Raw genomic sequence first — 24,376 nt, forward strand, 5'->3', positions numbered from 1 at the left:
GACACAATGATCACAACTAAAGGGGGAATCTGGCACAGAATGTGCTCAGAATTTTTTACAAAATAATTACAATCCAAGGAAAAAAAAAGCCTACATAAATCAGTACGAGCATCATAAAGTATAAAAGCTAAAAGACAAGAAAATTATAGTTCTTGCAATGTAAAACACACTTCGAGAGCTGTATTCTGTTCTCACACCTTTCATGATGTAACTTTTGTTCGGGAAATGATTTCATTCACAAAACTGTTGTTCTTTGCCAATACATCGTTTCTCAGCTGTTTCAGCTTGACTTTGATGTCTTCTTCTGACATATCCGTCAGGGGCAATGCTTTCACTTGACAAAGAAAATCCTGAATTATCTTTTCACCTTCCTGAAATGGAGGGAAGGGAAGGAAAACAGAAAGGATGTTTAGACTGCAAGCAGGACCTTTCCAAATTCTGCCAAAGATACAAAGTATTATTCAGCATCGAAAACTTTTTGCAGGCAAAAACCATCGTTATTTTTGCACTTGTTAGCAAGTTCTCAACACCAGAACAATCCAGTTATAATGGTATCAAGAGTTCTTTCCCCTTTCAATCCATGAGCAAAAAGCATCAGTTGATCAGCAGAAATACAGTATCTAACATTGAGAGCTCTTACATATGTTCCACATGTAACTCCAGTGTGCAACCACATTGGGTGAGGATTGCTAGCAATAATAGCATCAGAGTGGCCATGTTACCCAAACTAGTTACTTTTCGGGGAACTGTAAGTCAAAATCAATGTTTCAATATGCAAAAGGAAAGAACAAATTGTAACCAAGCAACTGGAGAGTGGCTGTCACCAAGGAGAACAGATGATAATTAAGCTTTATGCATATGCTTTTAAACAAACAGGCAAAGTGGAACTTCTCAACAATCTGAATTGAATAGCAAGAACAGACATTTAAATGAACCGTATTCAGGATCTCTGTATAAGAAACAATTTGCCCAGAATACAGGATTTCATCTAGTCCTCTGCATTTTGCATTTTAGAAATCTACTACAAAGTTTTCTTAGTTTTGTTTTATCATTTAAGACTAATGCAATATGCTTTCAATGCAGAAGTCTCCAAAGGACTTTGAAATGTAATAGCGTGCTTCTCCCTCTAAACATGATGTTAATGAACGCAGACAGCATGCCTGGGTGAGGTATCGAAAGCTATACTGTTCTGTTGCCTAGAGAGTTCAGGAAATATTATGTATTACTGAAATATCCAAGAATAAAATACGATGCTGTATTTGTCAGAAGTGTTTGTCACATCGATTTAATTTACACCGACCACACAGCCAGATACAACTAATCTGAAAAATACTTCACTGTGATACCTAGCAAGCTGGCAAAGGGAAGGTAATAGTGGAGCAACTGAGGTAGTTAGAGGGGGAACTTCCTGGCACTAAAAGGTAGGAGAAACCAGAAGTCGTTCACCCACAACATCAGATCCACTCACTGAGCCAGGAACAAATGCAGTAGACCTCTGAAACTGAAAATAAAGTAACAGGTAACAGGCTCTGTCTAAAGTAAAGGCTTTTAAAATGTAGAAAGTGCTTCGGGTATGGACTAACACTTCAAGGCTTCTATATACTTGGAGTATTACCAAGATTGCCACTGACATATACAAGGACATAAATGAGTTACAAAGTTGTGAAGTTTCATGCCAACTGGTGGGACACAAAACAAAGACCTGTAAGCAGATTTATATGCATGCAGCAAGGAGGACCTGACTATTGGCAAAAAACAATGCAACTCATAAGGCAGCATGTGGATTTCCTAGGAGGCTGCAACAATTGTCAGTTAATCCAGCAACAAGACGACACAGGCTATTCTGAAAATGCTTCCTGCAAGCTATTGTTTTCCTTTACCTGCTAATGAAGCTTCTTTTAAGAAAGTGAAGGGAGAAGAGAAAAAAAAGTTCACTCAAATGGCTTAATACAACTGTATTACGCAATGTAGACATGTTCAGATCTATGTTGAGATGTGGGTCTCCTCAACTTCTGCTTGAAGCCTGTGCAAAGCCAAGAGCCTTTTACTTCTCACTTGAGTAGAGAGAACCAAGCTAAAATTCTCACGTGTAAAATAAGAACTTTGAGATCTGTAAATCAGACATTCCAGGTCCAAATTGCCATGTCCTTCAACATGATCAGAGAGATATAACTAACACGTGTTAGTACTGATGCGACATGGAAAGGCACAAAAGAGAAGGCTGTGTACTCAGTTTTTCTCTGATGTGAACAGATCTGAACATGTTCACATAATCACAGAATCACAGAATGGTAGGGGTTGGAACGGACCTCTGAAGATCATCTGGTCCAAACCCCCTGCCAAAGCAGGATCACCTAGGGCACACGTTGCACAAGTCGGGTTTTGAAGGTCTCCAGGTAAGGAGACTCCACAACCTCTCTGGGCAGCCTGTTCCAGTGCTCCGTCACCCTCACAGTAAAGAAGTTTTTCCTCATGTTGAGGTGGAACTTCCTGTGCTGCAGTTTATGCCCATTGCCACTCGTCCTGTCACTGGGCACTGCTGAAAAGAGACTGGCTCCATCCTCCTGACAGCCACCCTTCAGATATTGATAGACATTGATAAGCTCCCCTCTCAGCCTTCTCTTCTCCAGACTAAATAGCCCCAGGTGCCTCAGCTTTTCCTCATACGAGAGATGTTCCAGTCCCTTAATCATCCTCAAAGCTCTCCGTTGGACTCTCTCCAAAAGTTCCCTGTCTCTCCAACTGGGGAGCCCAGAACTGGACACAATACTCTAGATGGGGTCTCACCAGTGCAGAGTAGAGGGGGAGGATAACCTCTCTCAACCTGCTGGTCACACGCTTCTTAATGCACCCCAGGATACCACTGGCCCTCTTGGACACCAGGACACATTGCTGTCCCATGGATAACTTATTGTCTACCAGGACTCCAAGGTCCTTCTCCATGGAGCTGCTTTCCAGCAGGTCAACCCCTAACCTGTACTGCTGCATGGGGTTGTTCCTTCCCAGGTCCCAGGTGCAGAACTCTACACTTGTCCTCGTTAAATTTCATGAGGTTCCCCTTCGCCCAACTCTCCAGTCTATCCAGATCTTGTTGAATGGCAGCACAGCCTTCTGGCTTACCAGCCACTGCTCCCCAGTTTTGTATCATCAGCAAACTTGCTGAGGGTACATTCCAACCCTTCATCTAGGACACTGATGAAGATGTTGAACAAAACTGGACCTAGTACTGATCCCTGGGGAACACCACTAGCTCCAAGCGGACTGTGTGCCACTGACCACAACCCTTTGAGCTGTGTTTTTTGAGCCAGTTCTCAATCCATCTCACAATCCACTCATCCAACCCGTACTTCCTGAGCTTCACTATGAGGATGTTATGGGAGACAGTGTCAAAAGCTTTACTGAAGTCAAAGCTAAGCCACATCCACTGCTCTCCCTTCATCTATCCAGCTAGTCACTCCATCATAGAAGGCTATCAGATTGGTCAAGCATGATCTCCCCTTGGTGAATCCATGCTGACTACTCCTGGTAACTTTCTTTTCATTCATGTGCCTAGAGATGGCCTCCAGAAGGAGCTGTTCCATCACCTTCCCAGGGATGGAGGTGAGGCTGACCCGTCTATAATTTCCCAGGTCTTCCTTCTTGCCCTTTTTGAAGACTGAGGTGACATTGGCTTTCCTCCAGTCCTCAGGCACCTCTCCCATTTTCCATGATTTTTCAGAAATGCAGAGAGGTGTTGCAACAACATCAGCCAGCTCCCTCGGCACTTGTGGGTGCATCCCATCAGGGCCCATGCATTTGTGAGTGTTCAGCCAGCCAGCGTTCATGTTCACGCTGAGCTTCAAGAAATCAGCATTAACGAGCCCTCAAATAAGGGGGAGCAAAACCAGGTGCAACCCACCTGCAGAGCCAAGAATAATCTAAAACACAATTAAGACACAATTCTGGCATGGTTCACACATAAAGAAAACTGCACAGGGCAGCTAGAGAAACAGTTCCTTGTATGACTCCGGTTATATGCCAATCATAGCAACTGCTGATCATTATTGTTTAAGAAAAAAAAGTAAGTTTCATTCTCATGACTATGTTTTTAGATAAAATTCTTGCCTACGTTATCTCAAAATGTATCTAAACCAAAACCCACTATCCCTGAACATATCTTCAACTCCTAATGAACTTCATAGCTAAAAGATTTTGTTATGGAAAAATGAGATTATAGTTAATTATCCTCAAGCTCTGGGGGAATCTGATTCCTTAAACTATTGTGCTTGGGCTACTCAAGCTAAACAAATTTAAAAAGGCATTCCACTTTCTCTGTGGAATTTCTTGGCTGGTGGTTCTCCTCCAGATTCCTTGGACTTGCCAATGTTTTGAAACTCCTCCAGCTCCAATGCTTTCTCTCTTGCACTTTCTATCACGTGTTTTGGGAAAGCTGCCAACTCTGCTACATGTATTCCAAAACTCTGGTCACACACACCTGGATGCAGAGAAAAAGTCAGTAAATAATTCTCAAGAGATAATATGGCTACACAGAGATTATATGAACAAACTTGTAGTAGTTCTCCACTCTGAAGAAGTAAGTGTGTGACATCATTTGGTTCTGCTAACATTTGCTGATTTACCTTTTGGACTATACATGGTAACATAGATTAAAGAACACATTCTTGTTTAATTAAGCGCTCTCAGAGCAGTAATTGCAGAGCTCCAAAAGTACTTCAGGAAGAAAGGGAAAACTCTTCAGGCAGAAAGAATTTCCCTTTAGTACTTGAATGAAATTGAATAATGGTTTTTATTAAAGTACTTCAGCCCAGTCTGTAGAATATAGTAATTAGCATAATTTGTTTTTAATAGATCTCTCACATTTTCTGTATTTATATATGTGTGTATATACATATATAAAAATATTAAAAACGTTGCATTCTCCATCATCATCCTCCTCCTTTGCATCAGTACCATGTGACACCTCAGTCTCCAGGATTCGTCTTTAATTATATTCCTTTCAACTTTATTTACTTCAATTAATACACTATTTATATCACTTGGTTGAAAAAGAAAAGTTCTCATGATTGCTCAAAATATGTCAATTATACAGAAAGTAATTTTCACTTCAATATCAAAAGCCTTCTGATACAATGTGTCAACTCCGTTCATTTACATTACCATAATTCCAGTTGGCCACGCACAAATACTACTACATCCTTTTAATTCTGGTCTCCAGCAAGGAGGTATGAATAAATGAATTGCACATGTAAAATGATACTTAATTAATCATCTATTAAATACTGGGTAACTGAAGAGTAAGTAAAGGAAAACTTAGCATTTAGAGTTTTTTCTGTTTTATTAACATTGTAATCTTTCAAGTTTCTTAAAGAAAATTAAGAATCCTGAGCAGAGGCCTGGAGAACAGTACTTTCCATGTCTCATCTTCCAGCAATTCTGTCACACTCTTGAAGCATGAAGACAGGGATGAAAATAGTGTATAAAAGTTCCTTGTCATGCATTTCAGATTTAGTTATACGTTTCAATTCACATGAAACCTGTTATTTTTTTCAAAATACAGTTGTATCCAAGCTGCCTATACTCACATCCTTGCCTGAACAATGAACGAGCACAACACTAAATGCAAAAACTCCCATGAAAGACATCCAACTTCAGACCAGGTATTTTAAGATGAAGATTTCATAATCTTGTACCTCATCTGACAGAGGTTTAAGTAGATAAATACAAACTATTGTGCCTCTATGCTCAATAACACTTCCAAGAAAATGGATCAAATGAAAAGACACTGCACGTACAGAGATAACACGTGTATGACTAAAAATGGAAAAAATTATTGAAGAAAAATATGAAACCGGGGTTCTAGAGTTTTCATCAGGACCAGAATGGGTGAGTTAATACAGGTTTAAAAAAAAAAAAAAAAGGGCAGGGGGGTGACAAAAGAATTCACCCAACTATCTGGGGAATATCAGGGGGGTTTATTTTAAGAGTTGCTATTCCAAAGGATTTAGAAGGTAGTAGGTTTGCTTCCCTCCCCAACCTAAGTACTCAAAATAAGGCATCTAAAGATGGATTGTTTGAAGATACTGTACATCACCAGCTCCCATTGCATTGAAAACACTCATAGTTTCAATGTACGCTTGCAGCAATTTATGACTATACTTCGTCTTCAGTTCCCATGCCACACTAAATCATATCTTAAGCATTGATATGAGCAAGGCCTTCAGAGGGCTCTGAACCTTCACTGGGTGGAAGGGGGTCAACATGTTCTGGAAAAGATGGGAAACGGCAAACTACGAAAGAACCACTGGAACAGGCTGGGTACCAAGGCCACAGCACCTTGGACTAATACTCAGAAGCAAAGCCTGGGCATGAACAAACTGGAGAACAGAGGCTGTTTCTAAGGAGTAAAAAATCTCAAAAGACAAGGACACAGAGCTAAAAGAAATAAGACTGTGGCAGCCAGAGATATTCTAACCAGCTTTAAATAGACTTTCAGTAAAGCCAGAGAAGAGCAGTACTTCTGGTCATGCTTTGATTCCCCTTCTTCAGAGCAGTTTCCTACCTTTACAGAAAAGTACCCAAAATCTAGTTGCAAAGACTATAGCCACAGGGGAATACAAAATTAGAAGTGGCTATAGAAGTAATCGAAGGGCAAGAAATTAAGTAATTTCATGGATTTAAAACCAGAAGAAACGAGTAAGAAACAGTCAATTAGTAACGTCATAGGAGTAAAACTAGCATGGTACCACTTGAGTGAGGCTCAGATCAGGATATAATACAAGCACATTTACCAATTATCTAGACACTTCATAGTATGGTGAAGATTATACAATTATCTTTAAAAGCATAACAGTAAAATTTAATAATTGGACAGCATATTAGATTCCTTATCAGATCAATATATGCCAAAAGAAATGAAAAGTTGTAAGCTGGCTAAAGAAATAAGGAAATATTGGAGAGAATTCCAGGAAAACACATACTGAATATGGACTGGTCATGAAAAGCAGAGTTATTAGCATGAACTAGGCAAGCAAAAGTAAGTATTTGGTATTGTGTCAATATGACAAAAAAAGTTTTTAAAGTGAGGAATGAAGTTCAGTAATTGTCCCTATAAGATTAAATCCTAACCTAAAAAGATATAAGTAAACATCAGTCTCCAGGACTTGAGATAAGGACTAGCTCCTTAGCCTTAACAAGGATGGATGATACTTAGTAGTTGTTTAGTAAAGATAATAGCCTAACTCTTAAAACAGTTATTCCTTATTTGAGACAAAACCACTCCACAAGGCAAGTTGTTGATAGGATCCAGTATAGCCAGTGTTCTATCCATCTGAGTGCCATCTAATTCCTTCATTGTGGAACGCAGAAAAGGAAAATTAAGAGGCATTTTTAAGTGAAAACATAGCGTAGCAGTACTCTGCCACATTTTAAATCAAGATCTCAGTCCAGAGGTTGGCAACCTGACTGAACTGCTCTTATGCAAACAACAAAATTTGGTTGGTTTGTTTGTAAACGAAGTTTAGTTTACAACTGAATTAGAATGCCATAAATTATCACACCTGTGAAGCCAGTTACACAGCCCTGCTTTATTTAGCATAAATACAGGCTCCTGCTGCAGGGAGCAAGAACAAATAACTGGGGATATAGAGAAGCAGGAGGAACCTCTTATTGAAGTTACAGATGAAATTTATGCCCAATTAAAAATGGTCTAATTTAATACTGAAAGGAATAACTGGATTCACTAAAGGATTCTAATTAAATACATCTGACTTATCATACACTAATAAAACAGGCTACTTGTTTTACTATGATGCCATTTGCTAAAAACTAAACATACGATTTTTCCTATATCAAACTACTGATAAATTAGGCAACATCTTTCTTCAATGACTAAGCCTTATTACAATGAAACAGACATTATTAAAAACTGTCAGCACATTAGACTTGTACTCATTTCTTTTAAAAGAACAGTTTAAAGAATGTAAGTCTTTTCTATCAGAAAGTTAAAATGGCCGATTTAGGAAAACAGAAAATAACCTTTTGAACCCTTCTCTCTGCGCTTTAAAAAACAAAAAGACTGACCTCAAAAGCATTGACTTGAGCAACAGAAATAACATAGAAGTCTTAATAAATAATCATCAACATCATCACCAACTGTGTTCACACATGGACAGAGCTCCTGCCATACACACTCTATGGACACAGAAGAACATGTCTATTATAAACCCTAAGCCTGGAGTATGACACGAAATTTAGTTTTTTTCCATTAAGATTGCTTCCTCTCAGGGTGAAATAAAGTTTACCCTGTTCACCGTTTACACAGTCTTACCTTCCTTGACACGATAAAGCATCGTCAGAGTGTCATTACTCGTCAGAGCAGTAACATGTAGGTTATTTACTGTTGGCACTTGGTCAGCAAGAGCTGTCAGTTCATGGAAATGTGTAGCAAACATACAGAAAGCACAGATTTTGCTAGCAATGTATTCTGAAATAGCCCATGCTAAGCCAAAGCCATCGTAGGTAGAAGTTCCTCTTCCCAGCTCATCAATGATTATCAGGGAGTTTTCAGATGCAGTCCTAAAAACACAAGAGCATTTTATAACATTTAAGATCTGCAAAAACTCTTATGTTGGGGGGGCGGGGGAAGTGGCAAAAGATCTTTCCTGTTTACATAACAGCATATGCACGAAGTGCACATGCAGTGTCACACAGATCATTCCAAATTAGTTTTTGTCCCATTTAGCCTTCAGCCTCCTGGCAGCAGCTCTATTTGACCACTAAAATAAACAGAAGGCTACTTTGAGAACTTACGAGCCTGCTAAAAAAGACTTCAGATCCTCCACTGAGATCCTCCATAAAAGGAAATCTTAAATGCATCTTTCTTAGAGCACCTCCTTTCCCATCAACCCCAACCAACAAAATCAAGTAAGCACAGGACTTACCTAAGGATTGAAGCCGTTTCTAACATTTCAGCCATGAAAGTAGACACCCCTTTCAGCTGACTGTCTCCAGCTCCCACCCGAGCCAGGATACAATCCACAATGGTTATTTCTGCAGAGTCGCATGGTACAAAACACCCAATTTGGGCCATAAGAACAATCACTCCTGTCTGTCGGATGTAGGTTGATTTTCCCCCCATGTTAGGGCCTAAAGAAGAAATTTTGCAACTGAATTAAAACCCCATCATCTTTTACAATTTAACAGTTCTTTTAAAGGAGAACAGGCTCTAAATGAAAACAAAGAACTTTTAAAGAGAAGCAGACTTGTCTAACAGGTGCAACAAGTAGTTCCACTACTAATAAGGCTCGCTTGTATTTCTTACTGAATGCTGCTTTTTCAAAAGAAAGGTGATCACAGAGCATTAGGGGCCCTCAAGAGTTTTGGGACTTCTCAGAAGTACAAGCAGTCATCTAAAACACATGTCCATACCTCAAACAAATAAGCTTAAAGTCATCAGTATTGCTGCTTAAGAATGAAAATAATTTGCTTTCATCTCAAACAACAATTACAATTTGTCTAAAAATGAAATAGCTTAGTTACAGACCAGGTACAAGCTAACAGGTGATTTAAATTACGGCCTAGAAGGATTCTGAATCAGCAGAAACAACTATGAATAAGTTAATTTTAACTGAAGTACAAATGCAATAAAAAGTATTTTCTAGAAAATTTATCATTAAAACCAATTTGACAGTTTTGCTAAACAGAAAGACAAGCACATTATCATGCATTTATTCAGATTTTTTATTTTTCTTTTTGATTATGTTGGAAGTCTTCATTAATCATTCTCTAATTTCAGATCTTTGCTACTCAGAATGTATGTCAAGGACATCTGAATGGAAATTAAAATTCAATTCAATGTATGAACACTAAAAATGTTTTCCTGTGTAGTAAAAATTATCTTAATTACACCAGAGAATAGGGGAAAAAAAGAGGGTGCAGTCATTGAAACATGTTTTGCATTTAATACTAAACAAAGAAAATATTAACAAAGAGGCTGCTTAAAATATTGCCTACAGAAGTGCCTACATGGCTATAGTACAATTGATGCCTAGTGGAATTTTCCAAATTACTTAAGCATGTTCAGGTTGTCCAGCTCCTGAGCTTTCCTGGCTTGTGGAGTTACATTCACTAATGCAAAGAATACATATACTAAGGAAGGACTAATTTCTTATTTCCTACTGTCCAGCAGCCTCTTCTTCCCAGATGACTATTTCTAAATTAGTGATCATCTTCTCCAAACAGCATACTATAACAACAATCAACAACTATTATTCCATGATTATTAGTTTAGAAGATGAGAAATATGCCTGCATGTGCACAAACGCATAGAATACTGACTATCAAAGGAAACATTTCACAAGAACATTGTGGGTACTTTCTTTTTTTAATATAATAAACAACAATAGCTTACAAATACCCTCCCATCTTTTCCAGACCTAAATCTTATCACCCATACAGAGAGATAAAAAACTTACTAGCTGCTCACCCTTTGCTGATCAGAGAAATTGTTTTGACAGAGTTTGGTTTGTTTGCTTGGTTTGGGTTTGTATTTTTAAAGACATCATTATTGGAAATACTCGAGACATTTAAAACTTAAGTAACAAATGAAAATTAGAACAGAAACATTTACCAGTAATAATGTGGAACATCTGCTTGCCCTTCTCAAATGTAATGTCATTGGGGATGAAGGCCACCTCATCTTGCACTTCGATGCAAGGATGCCTGGCACCTTTCAGTACAATCCTTCCTTGTCCGTTTTCCCGAATGACAGGACGGACATATGGCACTGGTGCTCCATTTGACACATGAGCAAAACTGACAATTGCATCTAAATGAGCTATCACATCATTCATCGTCTGTATTGGTTCTGCATAACCTGTTTTTGATTAGAGAGATACACAAATTCAACACAGTTAGAAATTTTTTGTTCTTGCCAAAAGGATATCTTAACATAGATGTTCTAACATGTTTGAACACCACCTCTTGAACTGGCTAGGTATAGATCATTAAGAGGACTTCAAGTCATTTTTATTCAAGAATTACACATACAATCCAATTTTTTTCATTAAATTGCCTCCACTTGAGGAAGAAAAATGCTTTTTAAATACACATATACACTTGTAAGTCTACGATTGCACACTACAGAAGCTTTAAGCAGCAACAAGACTTTATTAAATATACTAAGTATTTATAGATGACATAATACCCAATTAGCTTTCCACAAATATCCAAACCTTAGTATGCTACACACAAAAAAACCCACTTGAAAATTACCAAGATTAAAAAAAAAAAAAAATCTAACGACCTACTAATTTTGCAATATACTGGCAAATTCCTTATCATGACAACGGGTCAAAGCTTATGAAGATTTCCACCATGACTTGAAACACACTCAAGTATATTAATACATCAGCTTAAAAAGTGTTTTTTATCTTTAATACATTTACTCTTAAGCTTAATATTCATTACTGCTTTCATTTTCCACTTATCTCTTTCAAAGAACTAAGATTTGTTCTGATGGAACTAGTGCCTTTGGGAGAGGCAGTATTTACATAATCCTCCAGCCCAAATTCCCAGATGTCTCTTCTCCTTTTGGTGAAGGATAGTAAAGAATGTCCTGTAAGTAAGCAGTCTTGGAGCAAAATATATAGAAATTAATTAGGAAAACAATTATTTTTTTATTGTACCATATAAGCAATGACTAACTTGATCTTATATTGCATACCAATGTTCTTTCTTCACCATCCTTCACAGACCTCAGGACCCACTCCCTCAGTTCTCAGTTGTCCTCTACATCTTCTGCCTTCTATTTGCAGAAGTCTGCTATTTGCATGGAGATGCCCAGAGTCAGGGAGGTAGGTGGAGGATAGATGTGGCCTTTATGGGCATATTTTTGTTCCTTTTATGGGATTAGCATTTGCACACACCCCATCACTGCACATCTGTAGCACTGCCAGGAAAGGGTCTGTCCATAAAACAATGTATTTCAAACTTTCAACAACTGTCTACAAGCCGAACCTCGTTTTTCATGCTAATTCTTTGGGGAATGTTATGGTTCTTCTCTATAGAAGGACCTACAAAGTAACTGCAAGTCCTCCCAGCATTCCAGACTGTGATACACATCAACATTGACATATTCACCTGAAGCAATGTTAATGATTTCCTTAACAATTGCATCCTGAGCCTCTTCATACTCTTCTCTGTTCTTTATGTATTCATCATTGACAGAGCTCAGTTTGCTGTGAACAAAACCACAATATTTAGAAGCTGTGACATTCTGTCTCCACTGCTACAATACCAAACTTCTGGCCTCCTATGAGTCAATACGTGTTGTCCCCCACCTGTTTTAACAGCAAGGTTCAGCACAACAACCACAAAGAAACTAATCTAGGTTTATCCACACCAGGCTATCAGTAAGATTCATTCCAAGTTAAAGATCACCCACAAGGACCAAACCAGCAATTCTAGCACCTCTGAACACATCACTCTTGAAACTCCTACAGTTGTTTGTTGTAGACATGCTACGTGATAAGGACTTGCTCTTAAAGCTGAATTTCTGGCCATTTTGCAACAAGATATGGCATGTTATAGAACTGGCAGAGGAGAATTGCTGCTAAGCAACTGTCTAATTAGCCCAGAGTCCTACAACAGGCTTATCAGAGCTGAAGGCATTGACTTCTTTCATTTAGTAAAAACCTCAGTGAACGACTGTCACTAAGAATAGGTTCCAGTCTTCAAAATAAGGTTAAGTTGAAAACAAGAGAGAGTTTAAGCAAGTGTTTATTCTTCTCAGGCTTGTCTCCAAAAACAGAGCAAAGTCTGCAGGACTGAATATGAAACACACCCAAGTAGTGCACCCACAGCAGAAGTTAGCCTTGTACTTCTAGTATCATCTACAGAATCAACTATAACTAAGGACAGAGAAGTCTTTTTTATTAGTGATCCATGGGCTTCTTCCCTAAGGGAAAGTAACAGATGACACTTACAGTAGAGGATCCAAGTACCATCTTCTCAGTTACAGAAAAGCCTAATTTCATCATTACGTTTAGATTCATAACATATTTAGAGACAAAAAAAGGGTTTTAAATTTCAGGGATGCTTTGAAAAAATACCCTCTGAGTAAACGTTAAAACAAAATGCAATTAAGGTTTACACTTTGTTCACTTAAGTAAAGTGGTGTGAAATACACCAACACATTGGTTGGCATGAACCAGTATGTTTGCCCTCCTTTTATTACTATGAAAGTGAGTGATAAGCAGAAACAGTAATAGCACTGGCTTGAAACCAGCCTTGACCTGTATGCAGTGCTCCTCATGTCTGTCAATCAAGATCTCTCTCAATAAACTCACTTCTTTGATGCTAACTCCAGCAGGAACTGTTATACATAAAGGGATAGCAGCATGGTTTGTCTGAAACAGACTGTATGATGTATTAATCTCTGCTATTTTTACCTCTCCATATGTTAACACATGCGGAAGACTTAAAGACTAGTTTTCCCCTGGACTTGCCATTGACAGACAAGGAAGAACTTGCCAAGAGGTTGAAGTCCAATTAGTAGCTGATTATTAGCGGCATTTCTCAGAGTTGGTACTGGGGCTGATACTGTTTATGCCTTAACAGCCTGAATGATGGGACTGAATGCACTCTCAAATGCACTCCCAAGCAAGGCTATGAACAATACCACATTAAGGGGAGCTGTCAGTACACTAGAGCACAGGGCTGCCATTCATTGGGGTTTCTACAGACTAGAGAAATAGGTGGACAAGAACTTCAACACAGGCAAATGCAAAGTCTTGCACCTGGGATGAAATAACTCCATGCAACAGTACAGACTGGGGTCCAAATGGCTATAAAACAGCTATTCATGGAAGAGTTGGGGGACACAGGGGACAAGGTGAACACAAGCCAGCAGCGTGTCCCTGAAGCAGAGAAGGCCAAGCCCATACTGGCTGCACTAGCAAGAGCGTAGCCAGCACATCGAAGGAAGTGATTCTTCCCCTCTATTCAGCACTCGTGAGACTACATCTACAGTGCTGTCTCCAGTTTTGTCTTCCCAGTGTAAGAGACATCGAACCCAGGGCAGATGGCCGCCACAAAGATTTGGAGATGGAGCACATGGCATACAAGGACAGGCTGAGAGAATCTGAAGTCAGCCTGGAGAGGAGAGGCACCAGACTCTTTTTGGAGGTGCACAGCAAAAGAATGAGATACTAAAAACCCAAGATTCTGCAAGGAAAATTCTCGTTAGATCCGATTAGGAAAGTTTTCACAAAGAGTGGTTCAGCACTGGAACTTCACAGAATTACAGAATCACTAAGGTTGGAAAGGACCTTCAAGATCATCAAGTCCAACCATTAATCCAGCACCACCGTGTCCCCTAAACCATGTCCTGAAGTGCCTCATTCTCTAACCTTGTGCCCCACCAGGTTATGAAGGATGCTTGGAGGATAGGCACCTGCGCAAGGCCTTGGGTTACCTCATGTAACTTTGAGATAGGATCTAATTTCCAAGGTGGCTCTGCTTCGAGTGAGGGGTTAGACCAGTTAATCTCAAGAGATACCCTTCAAGTTACTACCTGATTCTGCATATGCAATTTTGTACTTTGTTTGCTCTGTGTAAAAATAATGTAGTACAGAAAAAGAGACATCTGATGACTGAGGTAGCCCTTGCTCTTTCTACCATGCTCTAGAAGAGCTTAAAAATTCAGAAAAAATACAGACTTTTTGCTTGGCTGACCTTTGACAGAACTGCTGTCTAGGCAAGCCAACACTGAAACAGCATCAATGCAACTAGCCCAAAGAGTGAAATTTTTTAATAGCTTAATCTACAGAGCTATAGACTCAAAGTCCAATACATGGAGCCAACAGAAATTACAGCATGATTTGGAACAAAAAAAAAAAAGGTAATCACCAACAAAACAGCCGCATGTCATGTTTGGTGATTAACATAAACAGCTCTTTTTCTATTGCAGCTTGTGAAAATGTCTGTATAAACACTCACGGTGAATGCAATTATGCTACTAGCTGCAGCTAAAACAGAGAAATTAGCCCAAGTCAAAGGACCAAAAATAGCTAACAGTTGGCAAAGTAAATGGGGAATGCAGCTTTTAACAGAAACTCTACGACTACTCCTCCTTCATGCTAGTCTTGCTCAGTATCTCAACCTGTGAGCCAATTTAAAAGGTGAAAATTCAGTCATTCAAGATGTATGGAAACCAATTTATTGGCATAATTATAAAGAAAAGAACAATTTTGTTTCTTTCACAACAGGCTTGAAAAACTACCAAGATGATCTCATACCTGTTAGTAAATTTCACACCATTCTTCTGGGTATCAACTATTCCATATTTTGAATTGTTACGGAGAACTTTTTCCTCCTTGCAAGTTATTCGAAAGTGATGTCCAAATTGTGAATTTGTCTCCAGTTTGATACTTTTGCCAGCTTCCAAACCTTTTAGATGAAAAGAAAGAAAAAAGAAAACAACTGTATTATCAAAAATCCTGCAGCCTGTGCTATTTCTGCTCGCTAATCCCCAGTTTGAATGATTTAGCCTCTCTCAGATACACTATTCAGTACACTTGTTTTGATTCTGGTGCAGGTATAAGAAATATCCAGACCTAACAATAGTTTACTGATTCATTATCTGCTCTTACTTTGATATGTTCTCAAACTGCATATGCAAATCAGGTTCACAATTATTGTATTGTTACATATTCTCCAGAAACGTGAAAAAAGTTCATAGTGCACTGCAAGGACATTCTATATTGCTGCTGTAAGCACAGAACCTATAGTCTTGTGATCCTTTTACTAACACATACTTCTACTGGTAAGTTTTCTCATTCCATCCCTATACAGTCTCGTCTTCCCTTCTTTTCGTCCAGGTATCTTGTTTACACCAAAAAAAATATCAAGATTAAAAAATATGCAACACCTTAAAAGGTGTAACCTAAAATAACTATGGTGTTGCCAGTTTTTCTCGCCATATTTGCATTAAAAATTGATTATCTTTTTAAGTTATTCTTAAATAACTTAATATTCTAATAACTTAAATATTCTTTGAATGCCCTACTAATCAGCTGCACATGGAATTTTTTGCATAGGATAATCAATTATTTAAATGTCTTTTTTGATTACACATTACATTTTGCAAAGAAATTCAAAAGAAAATTAGCATGTCCTGAATGGACACTCTGGGGAACACACTGAGGGGAGTAAGAGAGAAGTTTCAATGCACATCCTCAAAGGATGTAAAATAGAACTAGCCTTCGCCAAAAAATTGGATGAGTTACAGTTCTACAAAATGAATTTGGCAGTATCTCGCAACATATATGATAATTTCTGAAATACTCTGCAATGCCATGCTTAAAAAAAAAGGCCAATTTATAAACCAAGAACCACTCAGTTTTCAACAGATTGTACTGTGACAACTAAAGTCACTCCAAACTAATAATAAAATAATACAAATGTCCTTTAACTCCTCTATATCAGTTTTCATCTCTTGATCTCAAAACATTTTACAAAAGAGGTAAGAATCAAAGGCAGTTTCATACCCTACCTAGTTCTTTGGCTGCACTCTTTAAAAAGGACTGCATTTTTTCTTCCAGTTCATTCATCTTCTCTCTTAATTCTGTCAAATTAGGATCAAAAGAAGCCTTGACAAGAAATTCATGATTCTCTACCTAGGGAAAAACAACAAGGGAAAAAAAACCAACAAGAAAAAATTCACATGAACACAGGCAGTAAAAAAAATATCACCTCCCTGATCATACATGGTGAGATGAATTTACTTAAGTTATTCAATTTATTTTTTACATATATAATTTTTAATGCAATGTTGCTTGTGATAACTGGTGTCCAATTCAACTACCATACAAATACATCTCAAACACTTGTTTTCTTAAACAACATACTTTATACAAGCAAAAAATACCAATTTACCAGACTTGACTTCGAAAATAAGGTGGGCTCTCCTCCCGCTGACACGCCTGATCCCAGCAGGTGTGAAACTCCCTGGATTCACCCCAGGGATGGCCTCTAAAAATCAGCATGGGTGTGTAGAGCACATCAGCAAGGAAGTAGGTTGAAGATGAGCTGTGGTTTCAGACTTCAAAAAGCTAAGTATTAAGTGTAAGCTAGTTGTAACCATTGCAATCAAGAGGCAATGCTATGGAGGATAATTCATCCCACCGTTCTCTGACAGGCGCCTCCAAGAGACTTTTTCAACAAGAAATCAACACCCCTCCCCACTGGCTGGGCAGAACCCAGAGTATGACTCTGGCTGGCGAGGGGAGGTCAATGTGCTCTGTCTACAGCTTGAGATCCCTTCAAAGCACCTTTCCGGTAGGTAAGTAATGGTTTTTGCTGTCCATTAAGGTACATATATGTTTTTAAGAAGGAGCTGAAGGACATGAGGTGGCAATGGTCGGTACTGACTGAGAACAGTAAGGGAGGCAGGAGATAAAATGCTAAGATTCTGATGCTGGGCATAGGTGAGGGAGGCACTGAAGGTGGCAGAGCAACGTGGTTCAGCACAGGTGTGGACTGGCAGTCAGACATGGCAGAAAGAAGTTGGGCAGCCTTTTAATGCTCCTCCTCAGTGACTGTGTTTGAAGAGTGGGAACCAAAACAGGGACATCATCACAGGAGCAAGTCCTAGGACAATCTTAACAGCATGTTAAGTGAACCTCAGGGAATCTGGGTTGTTGCTGTAAAAGTCAGAGGAGAAGGTGGCTCTCTGATAATCAAGGGTGAGGGGCTGCAAATGGTTGGACAAAAGCACTGGCAGAGTGGGAAAGGAAGACAGTTTAGGTACAAAAATGAACAGATAGAACCAGCAAGATACGGACTCTGCATGGATACACAGATCAAAGGACAGAGGTAGGTTAAAGATGAAACACAGAGTAAAAGCTTGAATCAATCTACTTAACATGTCCTAGTGCATGAAACCTAAGGTGTGACATATATAAGGAACACTTTAATTAAGAGAGGGGGGAGAACTGGCAACAAAGAAGTGAAAGACATCCCCGAATCTGGGAGCTACATTGCTGTAGCTGGATGGAGCTTTCATAACTTAGGATCATTGCACCAGGGCTGGCCTCTAAGCAAAGCCTTTTGATCCAGCAGAAGGCAAATCTTCCTCTAAGTTCAATGGGAGCAAGCTGAGGCCACGTGTTAAGGGATAAAACTTAGTGTGTGACTTGATAGTCACATTCATCTGTAGTAAGAGAAAAATATAGAACTAGTCTCATATGGTAGCGTTTCACACCTGGCTGCTGCAAGTACAAATGCATTCATAGACGCTAGCTGTGGAGAGGCCAGGTGAGAGATCTTCAATGCCAAGTGAAGTACCTGTGCCATATCAATGCCATAACAAAGAACAAACTAGAAATGTGTTTAAAAACAATATCTAAATCATTAAGTCTAAACAACACCTTCTTAGGATTAACCAGGCTTTTCCCATTCATTAAGAAAGGCAATGAAGCTGGTGAAGGGTCTGGAGCACAAGTCTTCTGAGGAGCGGCTGAGGGAACTGGGGTTGTTTAGTCTGGAGAAGAGGAGGCTGAGGGGAGACCTTATCGCTCTCTACAACTACCTGAAAGGGGGTTGTGGTGAAGTGGGTGTTGGTCTCTTCTCCCAAGTAACTAGCGATTGGACAAAAGGAAATGGCCTCAAGTTGCGCCACAGGAGGTTTAGACTAGATATTAGGAAAAATGCCTTCACTGAGAGAGCGGTCAGGCATTGGAACAGGCTGCCCAGGGAGGTGGTGGAGTCACCATCACTGGAGGTGTTCAAAAAACGCATAGACGTGGCACTTCAGGACATGGTTTAAGGGGCATGCTGGTGCTGGATTAACGGTTGGACTTGATGATCTTGAAGGTCTTTTGCAACCTTAATGATTCTGTGATACTGTATTGCATTACCCACCCCAACTATTATAGGGCAGCTCCTTCCTCATTCAGGCCTCATGAAGTGACCCTTAGCAGGTGACAAACAGAACGGCTCAATCTGATCACACTCTCCAAGTGAAAGCTAAGTGTGACCAAGTGAATAGAAAACATTTTAAAATGAAATTAAAAGTTCAGTAAAACTGCTAAGGAAGTAAAATGATGATGGTTTACTAAAAATATTAAAAATTTGTGCTACTAATAAATATATAAAAGCATCAGGCACCCACAACTGTATTACCCTCGTCTAACATTCTTCTCAAGCTGTGCTCCTCCTACAGCAGTATCTTGGATATAATTAGGTATGTCACTTAAAGCAAACTTTTGCTTTTCCCTTACACAGCCCTCAGTGTGAACATGGCCAGCTATCTGGCAGGACAAGCATTAACAGGAATGTGTTATTTGAGTTCTTGGTGCTTTGTGCCTAATGAATCTACCATCAGTTATGGTCCAGTAAGGCTACACCTCATAGAAAAATGGAAGGAAATATCAGTAAACTCAACTTACTCCCCTCTCATCACCCCAAAAGAAGAATAAAATTACTCATCATCATCATGGTATTTCATCGATATACTGATTACTGAAATGCACTGAAGTCTAAATTACAAATCAATACTGCATTAAATACAAATGTTAAATTTGCTTCAGAGATTAAGGAATGCAAAAGACATGTGCAACAGATTGGTCTGAACACTCTTGCTACCACCTTCACTCTCTACACATTTTACCAGCAAGAGTCATGCAAAGGGTTATAATGAAAGCAAACCCCTAGCAGCTAGACATTCCCTTTTGTTCTACTAAACACATTGCATTTTTTTAATGTAAGGTTTTGCTCAGAGCTACTCTGAAATGAATGGTCAAGGTATAAAATATTTAATGTGGTAAGTAGCAGACTAACATCACAGCACTGACAACACTTTCATACCTGCATATGTTTACTTACATGAAATAAGACCCAAGGGAGTCACATTTCCAAGGGGTGCTCAAATGAATGAAGTGACAGCAAATAATTTGCAGACTCTGGGACTACACTGAGCTAGCTAGCTAATCTGAAAAACAAGTCCTTCTGCAAAGGGCTGTGCTCTTAATACTGAAACCAAAACACTATAAACCGAAAGCACTAACAAACTTTGAAGTTGCTCTGACTTAAGTAGGAGGCTGGAATAGATGGTTTTTAGAAGGCCCCTTAGGATTCTGTGAAAGACAGGAACGTAAGTGACGGTTTCTCAATTTTTATTACAGCTAGGTAAATGAATAACCACATCCCACACTTTTTGAACTTAGACTTCTTTTTATATTAGAATGGATTATTGACATAATTTAGTTGCTATGACAACCTCTCCTTCAATCACACTCAGAATAGAGTATTTTGTTTGAACTCCCTAAAAATCTAAGAGGAATTTCAAGTCAAAGTTCAAGTTTTAGCATTCATATGGACAAGGTTTATTCTTCCTGTAAAACCAGTGTTGGCTTATCTATAGCCATTTTCCAGTATCTTGGAGGGGAAAAAAACCCAACACATCTGACACCAGATTCTATGGAACTTGGTTAAAAATAACTGGCTTGTTATTCTGTTTAGAAGGACAACAAAACCTTTTTAAAGTAGAAGCTGAAAAGAAATTTGAAGAGCTGGACTATGAAGGGTGAAGGCTTAGAACAGCTGTTAGTTTTAAAGAAAACAGAGTCCCAGGGCATACAAACTGCATCAACAGATGGTCTGTAACTAGTATAAAGCTATAATTTTTTTCATTAGCATATATCACAAATTACAGCAACATGTCAATCAAACAGTCTTTCCTTAAACAGCAAAACGCAGTTGATGAACGCATACACAACACACAGATAAAAAGTGGTGCTTCTGCCTTTGGAGAAAAATACGCATGTTCAAAATTTTAAAGCCATTGCAGTTTTCAAAAGTTCAACACCTTGCCCTTACTACCATGCCTGGCACATGGACACTTATGACAATGCTAAAAGCCTCCCAAGTTTTCCAAAATGACTTACTGAGTCATTTCCAAAACATCTTATTGAGAAAGGAACATTAAATCTGTTTCTAACCAAGCACATACATTCCAAAATGCGCCTCACCAATTCTCTAGCAAAGTAATGGGAAAAAGTGATAATACAAAACTCACTGAAAACCTTGGCATTGTTTCACTTAGTTAAGCAATGGTTCATGTTTTTGCCTGTCCCCTAAGTGTTCAATGTTAAATAACAATAAATCAGTCATTTAAATTCATCCCTTCTCCATTCAGCTTCAGATTTAAGGAACAGGAATGTTCCTTCCAGCTTTCTTTGGCCAAATTTTCTTCTAAAAAAAATGCCAGTTTTCCCTTGCAAGCATAGTCCTATTATCAGTAATAAGCAAGTGTGGATGCAAGGCTATGAGAATTTCATAGCTTTCTCTCTAGTGACAAATGTCTTTACACCAGAAAGTAAAGTCAGTCTTTACACCTAGGTGAATCATTTTTCAGGGAGGCAAACTTAATTAGGAAGACTTAATCCCACCAAATAGAACCTAGTCTAATGCACTATATAGAAGCAGAGAAATATGTAATAAACATATTCTGGCTACATTCTAAATTTGAGACATATCATAGTTAACTTTGAAAATATGAAGAAGCAGAGAAGTGACAAAATAACTTCCCCACTTTTAATACGGATGACTTTAAAAAAAAAAAAATAGTTTCAGGTCCACAGCATCCATGTACCCACTTTTTCATTGGCTAAATAACTTCAGACAGTGGGTAAATATCCTCTTGATATTCAACTGCTATACTAATAATAGTCTTCACATATTCCACAGCTAAACTATCACTAACTACTTAATATAGATGATCAATTAAATTTAGTGACTGTAGAGCAGATTGCAAAGTTCAATAAGAAACTTTAATTGCTAAGTAAACCCCCTCCCACTCACCAGCCCATACCTTATCCATGTCCAATGTTGTTTCTATCATCTCCAGAAACTTTGAGAAGTCAGAGTAGATATCATTAAGAGGTGTTATAAACACTGCCAACAACAACATCTGGTGAGCTCCTGTTAAGAACAAACAAGAAAAATTGAAAAATTGTCATTCACAAAACTCTGCAAGTTTACCAGAATTCACTTATCCAAGATAAACAGCACAATTATATAGTTGGTTAATTTTTATTAAGATTTATTATTTCATTGACACACATATACCTTTTTCTAAAATTAGCATTATCCAATTTATATTCTGATTAAGTTTGTACCTATTCTGTCATCTTTGTATCTGGTGGTATTAATCCCTTCTACTATGAGTAGAACTACAGAAAAACAACACTTTGAAAGCAAACCTGCTATCTGAACTATTCTCGCACATAGAAAGTTGAAATGGCTTTAGTAAAACCTGCATTCTACAGCAACCAATTTTGAAGGTACAAAGTGGAAGCCTCATCATCCACAGTTCAGAGTTTTGAATTCTTCTTAATTCAAAACTGTGAAAAATTGGGAATACTTGGTAGGTTACAATTTGGGCAAGAATAGGAATTGAGGTGTATATTATTTTTTGGTTTTGTTTTCCTTAGAAAAGGCCAACTGCTTAACCAGATCTTTATAGTCACTGATCTTTCCACTAAATAGGAAATCATCAAAATTAAATTAGTCTTTTCCAATGTATTTGGAATTTTATTCCAATATACTAACATAGTACAGATACTCTGTGGCACCAAGTATAACTGCATAGCACACATATTGGTTGGAAGTCCACAGAACACCGTAAGCATCGAATGCAAGATGCGATTCACAGTTAATTCCACATGCACAGATATTGCCAATTTTGTGAAAGATATGTTTTCTTCAGGCCTAAAAATAAGCACCTATCCAGCAGCTGTGAAAATGCTGTCAGTAAACGAACTTTTACATCTCTGCAGCCACTGCAAGTTATTAATCACATAACGATTAGCATTATTGACTATATGATTTACACAAAATGCCTCAAACAATACTATGAGCTTATAGTCATTGGATTATGTACAGAATTATGACATTTGCCTCCAATGTTTACAGGCAAGGCTTTGAACATTAACAAAGAAACACAGAATTAAGCTCTGACTGTTCCAGAGCCTACCAATTTCTTACCAGACCAGGAAAAAAGTCCTAATCTTTCCTAAGAAAATTATCATACTTATAAAAGTCACACAGTGAGGACATGATTACCCAAGGGAATCTCTCTCCTCTCTCAGCACTGTAACTCAAGTAGAAAGAAAAAGTTTGGTTTGTTTCCTTTTCCTTATGTGCTTTTTTACTTCCCCACTCCCCCAAGCTTTTAAAGTTAAAGCTCTTAACTGATTAGTATCTATTAATAGAGAAAAAAAATACAAGAGATTATTTAACTTGTAAAAATGGAGTCTTCTGCTGACTAAAAATCTTCGAAACTAAGAGAGAACTGAAATAAAGTACAGCTTGCTTTTTAGTCCAAATCTCTTGCTCTGTCACATTACCCGCCCCCATAAGAAGACACATCTAAACCAACCTAGAAAAATAGGGTAAGAAAGAAGAGACTGAAGAGCAGAAAAGAAGTTTCATGTTCATTCTTCAGAGTGGACTTAGCAGTTCCCAGTGCATCAGCTGGGAGACTGCATGGCACACACAATGAAATGATCTTCAGTATTCTTGAATTAATGAAAAATGATTGTGCTTGAAGTAGCAATTACAATTTCTTTCCTTGAAAGGAGTAAACGGCCAAGTTTTGTGATACTATTCAATTATTTAAGTTTGAAGGGTACATCTTCAGACACCATAGGGAGATGTCACATTCAAAAATTAGAAAATATTCATTTATTAAGTAAATAAAATACTAATGTGTTTACATATAATTTATTATATGGTTCAAACTGATACACTACAAAATTGATTTACACTTTCAATCCAACTTCATATTCAGTATCCAACACTTGAAGGAAGTAAAATAGTGGAGTCTGTGAATACCGACTATTCTTAAAAGTTGTATGTGCATGCTTTTCATAAAAGCATAACACTTGGCATTAAAAGAATATGAGCAAGAAACAAGATTGAAAAAATTCTAAATTAAACTCCAACTTGTCTTGCACCTGCATTCACAAACTCCCATAAAAGATGCATGGTAAAACAAACACACTTTTGCACCTACTCAACGTTATTAGCATGTAAGCTAACCATTGAGAGAAAGAGTAATAGACCTATTTACCATAAAAAGCAGAAATGCATGTTGATCACAAAGCCTACCCATCTGCTCCCAGGTACAGTTTTTAATTTAAACCATAATTTACTTACTCAAGCACAGGTGTTTACAACATGCATTAAAAACTTTACTATTAATATGGTTTAAAACATTATACAGAAATTAAAATCAAGCACTAATTGTCAAACTTGAAACATTTATATAGTTTGGCAGCAAACAAAAGTATGAAAACTGAAACTATTCTATCAA

General features: G+C 38.1%; 1 protein-coding gene across 1 annotated transcript in view; it reads right to left on the minus strand.

The window, feature by feature from the left end:
- Window positions 1–200: 200 nt before the first annotated feature.
- MSH2 (mutS homolog 2) overlaps window positions 201–24,376 on the minus strand; it is a gene marked incomplete at its 5' end in the record, with an annotated part of 52,346 nt that continues 28,170 nt past the window's right edge. The window contains 10 exons of the mRNA XM_010297199.1: window positions 201–371; window positions 1,119–1,137; window positions 4,321–4,474; window positions 8,327–8,574; window positions 8,940–9,144; window positions 10,628–10,873; window positions 12,139–12,236; window positions 15,297–15,447; window positions 16,553–16,676; window positions 21,872–21,981. Of these exons, the coding sequence (XP_010295501.1) occupies window positions 201–371; window positions 1,119–1,137; window positions 4,321–4,474; window positions 8,327–8,574; window positions 8,940–9,144; window positions 10,628–10,873; window positions 12,139–12,236; window positions 15,297–15,447; window positions 16,553–16,676; window positions 21,872–21,981 (1,526 nt within the window). The remainder of the gene's footprint in view (window positions 372–1,118; window positions 1,138–4,320; window positions 4,475–8,326; window positions 8,575–8,939; window positions 9,145–10,627; window positions 10,874–12,138; window positions 12,237–15,296; window positions 15,448–16,552; window positions 16,677–21,871; window positions 21,982–24,376) is intronic.

Source organism: Phaethon lepturus, unplaced genomic scaffold (genome assembly GCF_000687285.1).
Source record: "Phaethon lepturus isolate BGI_N335 unplaced genomic scaffold, ASM68728v1 scaffold12361, whole genome shotgun sequence".
Taxonomy (NCBI): Eukaryota; Metazoa; Chordata; class Aves; order Phaethontiformes; family Phaethontidae; genus Phaethon; species Phaethon lepturus.